Below are 12,016 nucleotides of genomic sequence, written 5' to 3'. Positions count from 1 at the left end.
GACCTCAACATCTTCCTTTGAAGTCAATTGTCGTAGGACAACAGGAAAAAAGGAGCCTTTGCCTGAAGGAGTCTTTCGTATGGTTATAATTAAGTCTTTTTTCTTTCTCAAAGCTGACAGCATTAAAATGTCTCAATAGCTTTTTTCAAGCCCTTTTAAGTTCTTGGTGTGCCCACACCTTTTCAGTGGTTATTAGTAAGGTTGGTATAACCACTGGAAAACTATTTGCAAGTCTTTAAACAGATCAAGCGCTTCCTTTGATTCGCATCATCTTCTGAAACAATGGTATGGCCCTTGGCAAACTTTGTCCTCAGGAACCAAACGTAAGCATTGTATTAAATAGCCTTGCTATGATGAGCAGGTTTAGACCGCATAATGAAACAGTCATGCTATTTTGGGACAGAAATGCCCTATGCATTGTGTGCAGACAGATTTCCCTGCCCTGAGTGTTTGACTGTGTGAATCTGGTATCCAGGTTATTGATTTCAGCCTTACCCGCTTGCCCCTCGACATGAGTGAGGTTCTGGGATTGTTCGGCAATATGGAGGAGTGCAACCGGTGTGGACTACTGGTTAGCCCATGGAGCGATGGTGGCAGCGTATCGCACTTTGTAAATCCATAATTGTGGCCATAGTTTTCACTGGAGTGGAGGCCTACTGCCCACTCATATAAAGTCTGTATATGGTGCAGGTTTGTCTGCGTAACCTGTATGGTGCATGCATGGTGTGTTTAGGTGAACCAGGGTTCTGGAGGCCTAGGAGATCCATTTTGGATACCTCAAGCCTACTCTTGTGCACAAGACAAGGGCGAGGTTATTTTCCAGACATTAAAGAGTGTATTGCTTAAATTCCTGAAGCAGGAAGTAAGAGACCAAGACACTCAAGTTGGGAATGAAAAGACATGGTTTCTTTAGAAATTCATTTAGGCCTTTTGCGGAGAGCAGATGCTGATTACTGTTTATGTAGCTCTAGATGTTTAAGGTGAAGGGTGGGACTGCCGTCTCTGTTGTTCAAAGTGAATGGGTCCCCTTTGGTAAGGCCTGCCTTTTGTCTTTTGCACGACCACTCTTCAATGCAGCTGATGAAAGTCAGGTGCAGGAAGCACACACCTTTAGTGCCTCCGTTATAAGGAGTCCTGCTGGATATTACCATGCTGTGAATAGCATCCCTATGCACAAAAGCGGTGTCAAAATACAGCAGCCCCTAAACCAAAGAGGTTCTCTAAGTGCAGACAGTATATCTACATCTCCTATTTAAGCTGAATGTATAAAAGTGGGACACTTGTTGGTCCAGTCCAAGTTCTCTATGACCAAGAAAGGGAGAGCTACGCAGAGTACAGAGAAGTCTGATGTGCAGTCAGAGATGGCGCCAGCCTAACAGCCAGCTCTTAGAGTTAAAGGGACAATACCTACTTCCACCACTTGCTACAAGAGCTATTACCTGTCCTAAAGTGCTTAGAAGCCAGCCTGCCTGCCTCCTGGAGGGAAGGAGACTGTCATCTTAGAGGGGTGGTATGATCTGTGCCATTATGGCGGGACTGTTGTAGATCGCAGTGTGACCGCAGCCACTGTGCCAGAGCTGTGAAGATTGCAGCACGTCCAGAGTAGCTGCACCTGAATTGTGAAGTGGTGGTGTGTCGACAGCCACTGCACTTGCAAGTGCCACAGCATTACCCAGATCTGCTGTGAAACCAAGACTGCAGCATGCCTGAGGCCATGGCTCAACATCGGAGCTAAAAGGCATGTGCGAAAACTAACTCTGAGTCCGGCCATGCTATGCCGCACCAATCCGGACACAAACAGCCCATGTAGGGCTGCAAAGACCACCTGCCGGACTAATCGTAAAGAGGATCCAGCTTTTCCCTACGAAGCTGTCCCAGACTACAGCCGGACTGCCCAACGCAACCGCTGAGGATGCAAAGGAAAACTGCATGTTCTTGCTTAGTACAAAAGCTGATGAGCGAGCAAGCTCCAGAGTCGAGCGGCCTATGAAGAAGCGCCAGCCTCCATCACAGACTGAGAAAGACTTGAGGGTGGGAAACAAGACAGAACTGTTCAGGACGGTGCCTTAACACTAGGGTATGGTGGTAATCTGCACATCAGCGTAATCATGCTAAGTACCTACCCTGTGGTGGGGACCATCTGGACCATGAGGGGAGAGAACCGCGGTCTGCAGCCGGAGGAAGCGGAAACTCACTAAGCACCAAAACACTAAATTGCACTGTGTGCATAACTTTATGCTAAGTATTGAGTTTTAAACTGAAAACTTCTTTCAAGGACAGGGTTGGAAAATCAGGTATTATAAGGAATCATGTTTGTTGAGTGTTGAGCTGGAGCACCTCCCACACTACCTACCAGAGAAGCATGTGACTGCTCTCAATCTCTGCCACCAAGAGTCAACGCTGAAGAAGTTGTGCTTGGGCCAGCCTGCAGAGCCATAATATGCCGGACCCTGGGAAATCAGAGGCAAACAACCTCGACTCCAACATAGGAGGCCCAGTAGACCCTGTTTGACCTGTAGCCCCCCAAACGGGGTCAAGCATGGTGCCAAAGCTATCATAAATAAACTCTGGCCAGATTTAGCAAGGGCTTGCATTGTCCTTGCGTTGCAAAGGTGACACAAGGGCAACGCTAGACCATAAGTGAGATTTACTATGCCACGCAGAGCCACTTTGCATGGCTCTGTGCAGCATATTAAGTCAGGAGTAATGCAGGGCAGCACGTTGCGGCCCATGCGTTACTCTGCCCTGGGAAGACATTTCAAGGGTGAAGAATGAGTGTTCCGATACATCGACCCAGGTTTTATGGCACATTCCCAGATTTACTAACACTAGTAAACCTGGGAATGTGTCAAAAAGATACACCTTCCCAGGAGAAGCGCAACAAGAACAAAGCTGTTGATTTCTCCTCGTTTTTTCCCTTTCTACGTGAGCTGCATTCTGCACCACATGTAGAAAGAGGAAATAACCTCAGAAGATAATCCCTTCCTGCACAAAAAACAATCTTGGCTGTAACACAGGCACCCTTATGACATGACGCAAGGGTGCCTGCATTGGCACTTGGCAGACACAAATGTGCCAGCGCAATAGGAATCCACCAATTCTTAGTAGATATGGCATATTCCTGCCCTCTTCATTTGACGCAAGTTGTCTTGCTCCGTTGCACAAAATATTTATAAATCTGCCCCCCAAATATTAGTATTAGAATCTGCCCCTTCGTGCTTTCCTCTCTATGGTTTATGGTCTAAGGAGACACAAATTGAACAGCTTGTATAGAATTAACCCATGTATCCCAATGGTTACATTTCAACAGCATTTTGTTCACCAACTTCCCAAAAAGACAGATAGAATCCGTCAGTTACATACATTTTGGAGTCATTACTATGATGACGTTGAAACAGTTTCATAAAGTGCACAGGTGCTCTAAGGGGAGTCCCGACACTAGTCCAAGAGCAATCCAAATTACTTAGTCAATAATTAAATGTAAATGTAAATGTAAATGTAAATGTACAGGAATTTATATAGCGCAAATCACCAAGCGGTTTCTAAGCGCTTGCTTAGGGAACCCGTCCTGGTATTTCCCTGTGAGATAACCCCGGCAGGGTATCCGCAAGGTGAAAGCCAGGCATCCCGCCACGAGGGGCCGCTGTGGAGATTAAGCAAGCTATTGCCCAGAGTCGCAGAGTGTGAACCCGTGAATCGAGTAGGCACCGGAGCGAGAATTGCCGAGTCCATGGACATTTTTTTTAGGACTCAAGACCCCGCCGAGCCGGGAATTGAACCCTGGTCCCGGGCTGACCTCTGCTTCCAGGTCTGCCTCCTCTAACCAGTGAGCCACACTTCTCCACCTAAGTTTTTAATCCCTTCCTAAGAATTGGTTCTGACATTTCTGGCCTCGGATGTAGGGAGAGAGAGTTCCATGCAGAAGGCCCTAACAAGGGAATGGAGCGCCCACCAATCCATTCTTGGCACTCTTGCCAGTGCCAGATGAGAGGACCATAAGCTCCTCGATGGACTGTAGAAAAGAATACCGGAAACAAGGTATCCCGGACCAATATTGTGCAGAGCCCGAACTTGCTCTGTCCTGATAGCACCTGTACTACCAAAATCAATGGGAGGCACCATGCATATCGAACCAAAATTGGCATGAGTCTTTCTAAGACTGCCGATGGTCAAAAACCAAAACTTTATTCAAGCAAACAAGATATACTTCCATGCCAAAGCTTGAGATGATGGGATAACACACAGACAGGTGAATCTAGAGTAGGTAGTTCACACTGTTTTGCGTGCCTCCTCTGTGGATTAATTAACATAATCCTCAGTTCGTCAAATAAGAAGTGAGCCCAACTAAACCACAGCTTTTATAAGTCTCCAACACCTTCTGGCAGAACATCAATTTGCTGCACTCAGAAAAACTTTTCAATAATTATATTTTAAGCTAGAAGCTTTAGCAAAGAGTACATGGTGGCTTCTTCCTGCAGCAAGAAAAAGTGACAATTATAGGTGTCATCAGTAAAAGGCAGAAGTAAAGTGACCATGAGTTGTACATCATTGAGTGACTGTACCTGAATCTTCAATACCTCCAATCCCTGGCTTTGTACTCTGAAACAAAATTAGATAACATCTATCGCAATTTTAATAAGAACACGTTGTCGCCAATATACGCAGAACTCGATAATTTTCAGATAATAACTCCCAGGCTATATTAGAAAGATTTGAATTGATCGCATATACTCAAGTACTGGATATCTTAGCTATAAAAAAATCTGGCTCTCCAGCAGACCTTTGTCCCCCCCATATCACAGCCATGCTATCCACTTCTCTTGCACCAATGGTTACTTCTCTATGTAACCTATCTTTGTCGTCAGCCACGGTGCCTGAGGAATAGAAAGCCGACTCTGTTACACCGATTTTTTTTTAAGCCATTGGCCAAACCTATGGATGTGGCACACTAACATCCTATTTCTCTCCTGTCCTCGATTAGTAAGTTGTTGGAATCTCTTGTCAATAGACAACTTTCCTCTTATTTAGAGACACATCATTTGCTGGATGACTCTCAATCGGGCTTTCGGCCGGCTCATAGTACAGAAACCATCCTTGTAGCGGTAGTTGACTCGCTCAGCCTTATCTTGGATGCAGGTACACCTGCAATGCTGGTTCTTCTCGACCTGTAGGCGGCATTCGATACCATATCTCATTCCTTCCTGATTCAGTTTCTGCACGAGATGGGAATTCATGGCACGGCATTGAATTGGCTAACTGACATTAAGGATAGGACTCAAAAAATAACGCAAGGTCCTTTCCAATCCAAGACTCTGTCCCTGGGAACGGGAGTGCCTCAGGGCTCGGCCCTGAGCCCCACACCCTTTAATGTCTACATCCCCCCCTTGGCTCAGCTGGTTAGGTCCTTTGGCTTTGAAATACTTCGTAATGCGGACAACATACAACTGGTCATCGCTCTTGGACCAGAGATAGAGAATGTCAAAATACGTTTTACAACATGCATGAGAAACATTGCTACATGGATGTTCCTAAACTGCCTTCAGTTGAACGGGGATAAAACTGAGATTTTATTGTTTGGAAAAGCACAGTCCCTTTGGACAACTGATTGGATGGCCCATCAAGCTCGGGCCTTCTCCCTTTCGTAATAATACAGCAAGAAATCTAGGTATTTTGATAGACAACAAACTTTCTATGAAACAGCAGGTGATAGCCACCTGTGGCACGTGCTTTGGGGTAATGTGCCTCCTTAAGAAGGTATTCCAGTGGGTTCTGGTGTCCTCCAAGAAGACCCTAGTCCAGGGGCTGATAATCAGTCGCCTGGACTATGGAAATGCACTACTTGTACCATCCAATAAATCCCTTCTATTGAAATTACAGGTGGTGCAAAATACTGCAGCCTGACTGGTTAATAAACAGTTACCAGACACACCGTTAATCCCCCCGCACAGGGCCCTTCATTGGCAACCCGTAAAGAAAAGAGCAATTTTTAAACTGCTCTGTCTGACATTTAAAGTTAGGTCAATCAAAGGACCGATATAGCCGCAGAATAAACCAGTGCTCTATCTTTCCCAAAGAAACCTCGGATCAAGTATCCAGCTTCTTCTTCACCCACAACGTATTCAAACTCTTAAATACAGTGGTCGTTCCTTTTTGTATCTTGCTCCCCATCATTGGAATAGGCTCCCCCTTCAAATGAAGGCTTGCATCGAGTTTTCAGACTTTAAAGGCGCAGGTCTTAAGATATCTTGTTTGATAAACAAATTGTTTTGTTCTTCTGTGCAAAAATCAATAAAATTGTTTATCAAAAAAGACATCTTAAGACCTCCTCCTTTAATGGTTGATTCCTAATTGATTTGCTATCCAAGCGCTGAGATGCCCCTTTGAGGTCGAATTGTTGCGCTATATCAGATTATCGTAACACAGCATAGTCTCGACAACCCTAAACAGCTAAATGGTGGACACACCCTGATGTGCCTTGTTAACATCCCGACAGAAGACTGGACATAGGAAGCAGCATGACACAAACTATCCATAGAGGTCAAAATCTTAGAAGTTTCCTAACACAGGTAGTTCAACCCGAAGGAAGCTTGGAGAAGCCAACATCATAATTCAGGAAACAACGTTTAAGGTACTTTTCTACTGTTACATCATTAACGTAAACAGAAGTATCCAAACAAATGTAATAAGAAAAAAATAAGTTTGAGCCGCGTCAATGCTCCCTAACTAGTGTACTACCAATGATGCAAGATTTTAACTGCATCCAGAAAGCAATTGTAGAATAAACCATAATGAACACAATGTTATTTTTCATTTGCAGAATTTTCTCAAAGCAATACATGCAAACCTGCACTAGTGATATTGCCCAGGAAAAGATAGTCTCTGTATACTGCATGCACAGGCGTAGGATGTACACTTAAAATGTCATGCCAAATCACCTTCTACATGTACACCTAATAACGTTTACCATAGCCAACTTGCCTGGAACATATTATCATCCGCTTTTTTGCTCTGCTTAGAAGAAGCTGATGATCCTTTAGAACTTTCCCCAGTCTTCTGTTTCTTTGCAGGCTTCTCCGGGGGTGCTTGCTTTTTACGTTTTGCCTAAAAAGACAGAAAATGGTCATGCAACATTGCAAAGTCCCAAAACGTAAAGCAAAAAACAAATGAAGCAGATAAATCAATGTGAAACTTTTACAAATGCATTTTGAACGTAGTCTGTACTACTACCAAGAAGCCACCCCTGACTTGTATTCACCTACCATTTTTTAATATTATTTAAAGTTTTTCTCAATATGGATATAACAATAACAGTATGTGTCACAGCATCTTCCTCACTAAGAACAAACACGTAGTATCCAGAGTGTCCGCTGTGTCAACTCGGGTTGCTGGAATTATTCCACTTCATCAACATCATTCTGGCTTCACTTGAAATATAATTGCTGGTAAAAGAATGGAGGAGAGAGAGAACACCTCAATGCTCAACAGTACTAAATGATGACAGAAGAGCACTAAGAACAATTGAACGGCAATGGAGAACAGCTCCTTCCTCCCTGCACCTCAAATTACTCAGAAGCACGAGAAACGTCTATTATAGGAAAATCAGACGCTCAAAAATTGACTTCATCAGCATTCCATTGAACCAATCCAAAAATCGTCCCATAAATCAAATCAAATCAGGTGTTTGTTAAGCGCGACTACTCACCCGTAAGGGTCTCAAGGCACTTAGAGTGTGGGTGTGGGGGGTTCGCAGGTTTCAGTCCATCAAGAAGGGGGTCTGTCGAAGAGCCAGGTTTTGAGGTTTCTTGCGAAGATGGGGACCGACGTTATCTGTCTGAGGTGGAGTAGAAGGTCATTCCAGGCACTGGCCGTGCGGAAGGAGAAGGAGTGGCCGCCCGATCTGGTCTTTCTGGTGCGGCGGACCACGGCGTAGGAGAGCTGGGCTGATCGTAGGGTCCTTTGGGGTGCGTGGAATTTGAGTCCGCTGTTCAGGTAGGCTGGTCCGGTGTCGTGGAGGGCCTTGTGAACGTGGGTTAGTATCTTGAAGGTGACTCTGGCTTCGATGGGGAGCCAGTGGAGTGTGTGCAGGTGCTGGGAGATGTGGCAGTGGCTTGGCAGGTTGAGGATCAGTCTTGCGGCAGCGTTTTGGATGTTCTGTAGCTTGCGGGTGAGGTTTTGTTTATTCCGGCATAGAGTGCGTTGCCGTAGTCAAGCCTGCTGGTGACCAGGGCGTGAGTGACGGTTTTTCTGTGTTCGAGGGGGATCCATACGCAGGAGGCGGAGAGTGTGGAAGCAGGACAGCAAGGCGGAGTTGATCTGGCGGTCCATTTTGAGCTCGGAGTCCAGGATGATTCCCAGGTTGCGTGCTTGGTCCGTGGGGATGGGTGGGCTTCCGAGGGCCACCAGGTGTCATTCCAGGCGTCTGGGTTTGGGCCCATGATGAGTACTTCCGTTTTGTTTATGTTTAGTTGTAGGCAGCTGTTTTTCATCCATTTGGCGACGGCTTCCATGCCTTCTCGAAAGTTGTGTCTGGACGTGTTGGGTTCGTTGGATAGGGAGAGGATGAGTTGACACAATATTAAATCCGTAGGTTCTGACTATGGGGGCGAGCAGAGCCATGTAGACACTGAAGAGCGCAGGGCTGAGGGAGGACTTGGTAGGTGTAGGGTCTGAGAGGAATGGGGGGAGTCTGACCCACTGCGTTCTGCCGGAGAGGAAGGAGTGGATCCAGTCAAGGGCCTTGTCTTGGATCCCTGCATCGTGGAGTCTGCGTATTAGGGTGCGGTGAGAGACCGCGTCGAGCACCGCTGATAGGCCGAGCAGGATGTGGGCTGCTGTTTCTCCTTTGTTCAGAAAGGTACGGATGTCGTCTGTTGGGGCAAGGAAGGCGGTTTCCATACTGTGTTTTTTTCTGAAGCCGGATTGGGAGGAGTCGAGGATGTTGTGCTGTTAGATGACTGTGGCGAGTTGGCTGTTGATGACTTTCTCAATGACTTTCGCTGGGAACGGAAGCCGGGAGATGGGTCTGTAGTTTTTGAGGTCGGTGGGGTCCACCGAGGGTTTCTTCAGGAGGGGGTTGATCTCCGCGCATTTCCAGTCGTCAGGGAACGAGGCGGTTGCCAGGGAGCGGTTGATGGTGTGGCAGAGCATGGGTGCGATGGTGTCGGCGGCTCTATTGAAAATGTGGTGGGGGCAGGGGTCCGTGGGGTGGATTGACTTCATAGTCTTCAGTGTGTCTTCGGTGGTCAGGGCTGTCTAGTTGTCGATCGCTGGCTTCAGGGTGTCGGGGGTGGTTGGTGAGGGTTCAGTGTGTTGGTTGTCTTCATCGAAGTTGTCGTAGATGCTCTTGATTGTGTGGTGGAAAAAGGTGCTGAGTGTGTCGCAGAGGTCTTGTGAGGGAGGGATGTCGGTGGACTCGCTGGTGGGTTGTGCAAACTCCTTGATGATGTTGAAGAGTTCTTTGCTGTTGTGTGCATGAGTAGGTATTCTGTCTTTTATCGCTTTTTTCCTCGTTTTTAGGTCTCGGCTAAGCGCGCGGAAGCGCGTTCTCGCCGAGAACCTTTTGTCGCCGTGTCTGCTTTCCAGGAGACAATCCTGGCCACGCGCATCGCCTTGGAGGCGATTTGAAACTGTCACGCGCACAAGTACGAGCGCTCAATTGACACACACACACGATCGCCCATGCATGCACGCACCCACACATACAGAGAACCCACCCCCGCCGGTGCATACACACACGCGCACACACACACACACACACAAGTGCACCGAGACCCCCCCTCCACCCTTTTGCACTTACCGGCTCAATCTCGGGGGACTCCGCTCTCAGCACGCGCCAGGGGCAGGCGTTCACGCTGCAGCTCTTCAACACTTGCGCAACATCCTACTGGGGGCCCCGGGGCTCTCCACCGCTCACAGGAGCCCCGGGCCGTGAGACGCATTTCAAATTTGACCCTGTCTTTTTGTGAAGCGGTCTAGTACCTCGACAGACTACTCGCAAGCCAGACTAAGGAGACCCCACGTAGGACCACAGTGATCCTAGTGTAGGTCCTTTGCCTGTGATTCACACATCGTTTGTATCACAGCATAAGACAGCATTCTGCAGTCAAGTCTGATCACTCCCACATGGGTACTGCCTCCGACCATGAGTCACTAGGGTTCCCAGGTTGCAAAATAGGCACTTTTTACGCAACAGACAATTTTTAACTCTAAACTGCAATATAAGCTAATCTTCCTAGTCGCGTTTTCCGCTTTTAAACTTTAAGACAATTTGTTTGCACTTTGCTAAGGTACTATTAGATCAACTTGTACTTTGCTGCTGCGTTTTAATTTTTGTGGAGACAAATTTCGGTTTTTGCACTCCCGAATAGCAAATGTTACATTTGTAATTAGTTATCTTGAACAGAAGTTGATGCATAAATATAATACATTTCTTTGTTGTGTATCTTACTGTGCTTTGTGCTGAACACAATAATATATTTGTGGCAACCTTATTAAAGATCTTAATAAAGTTTCGTGTCTTGCCAAAAACACAGAATTCAACCTGGAAATTAACATCTTTATTGCAACTGTGATATCTTTACTCAAAATCACACCACCTTGACTGCATGTTCACTTCACATCTACAATGAAACTCAAGTAGGCTTGGTAGGCAAACTTTCTTTCATAGATTGACAACCCTTCTGTAGATCAACAACCTGTCGTGGTTATTGGAGAATGGTACACATCTCACTTTTGATGTTGCTTAGTTGTACTTGAGATCTCACAAATCAGGGAAGCAGCCCAACAAAGTATGAAGACTGGATGTGATAATATGCCGTGGGTGAATTCGAGTTTACTAATGTACTCACCTACAAGGTTAAGGCAAATTACAAGTCCACCTGGAAGCAAATATATTTTTTTAGAGACAAAGTCTAAGCTAACAAAGAACTAAGCTGGAATTTAGGTTCCCAGAGATCTTCACTACATCGCAGCATTCACATTACTGGATGTGACTTACAGTTCCTGTTTATGACTTATTCAGATCAAATGATTCAAATTTAAGGCTAGATAGCATGTACTACCCCTTAATTTAAAATACAGAAAACACAAAAAAGGCAACAGTACAAGAACATTTTGAAAAATATAAGTTGGATGCAAGCACAGAACAAGGCACTCAATGCTGTCAAAAATGCAAAAATAGTAGAAAGTAACTGCCACATCTCTTCACGACAGATCCTTGGTACAGCTCATTCAGTGGTAAAGAAAGAACTGAGGTGAAACTACAGCCAATTACTTTTTGCCTACTAGGGTGAAAGAAGCTCAATAAATATGTGCATGACAAAAGACATCTATGGGAATAAGCAACTACTTTTGGCAACTACTTGGATCTTCAACAAGGTTTTACAATAATCACATATGGTTGACAAATGGGTGTGTAGTATCCGTTGGCAAGTTCATAGCGCTGGGTGCAATATTCACCTTTTTATCAGCCTCGCTGTCCGAGTCACTTTCCGCTGAGCTTGAAGTGTCAAGTTCCTTTGATTTAGGCATACTGAGGGAAGAAAGCATAATGTAATATGATGGAACCACGGAAAGAAATCGTATAAATCACACAAAACAACAACAACATTGATCATAAATTTACCTTTGTGAATGAATTTGCAATTTTAAGTATAAAAAAGGTATTTTTCTTAATACGTAGGATACGTTCCCTCTATATCCAAAATGCATTTGCCCGGCTGAAACCTGCGCAACAGGATACAAAGACAGTGCTTCCACCCGCCACTAAGATCTACAATCCACTGAAGCACAGCTAACAATTGGAAGCATTGGGCTTTGGTTTAACCAGTGCTCCTAGTTCCAAGGAGAGAGGCATTGAGTAACCACGTGAGTATATTAACTGCAACCTTATGAAAGGCAGGTAGCAAACGACAGGTGGAACTTCCACAGCCGACCAACCATGTACATTCCATCTCATATTTCTATTTTGATTTATAGTCACAATTTGATGCATCCTAATTACATTACATTCAGCATT

General features: G+C 45.5%; 1 protein-coding gene across 2 annotated transcripts in view; it reads right to left on the bottom strand.

Moving 5' to 3' along the window:
* LOC144817945 (activated RNA polymerase II transcriptional coactivator p15-like) overlaps positions 1-12,016 on the bottom strand; it is a 115,487-nt gene that overhangs the window by 77,648 nt on the left and 25,823 nt on the right. For both annotated transcript variants that reach the window (XR_013607005.1, XM_078674912.1), the window contains exons 2-3: positions 11,458-11,530; positions 6,979-7,101 (exon numbers count right to left, since the gene is read on the bottom strand). Coding sequence is in view for 1 of the 2 variants with exons in the window: in XM_078674912.1 (XP_078531038.1) it covers positions 6,979-7,101; positions 11,458-11,529 (195 nt within the window). In the remaining variant the exon portion in view is untranslated. The remainder of the gene's footprint in view (positions 1-6,978; positions 7,102-11,457; positions 11,531-12,016) is intronic.

This window comes from Lissotriton helveticus, chromosome 2_1 (genome assembly GCF_964261635.1).
Source record: "Lissotriton helveticus chromosome 2_1, aLisHel1.1, whole genome shotgun sequence".
NCBI classification, from domain to species: Eukaryota; Metazoa; Chordata; class Amphibia; order Caudata; family Salamandridae; genus Lissotriton; species Lissotriton helveticus.
The sequence above is the reverse complement of the archived record's forward strand: the minus strand, read 5'-3'. Positions and strand labels throughout refer to the sequence as shown.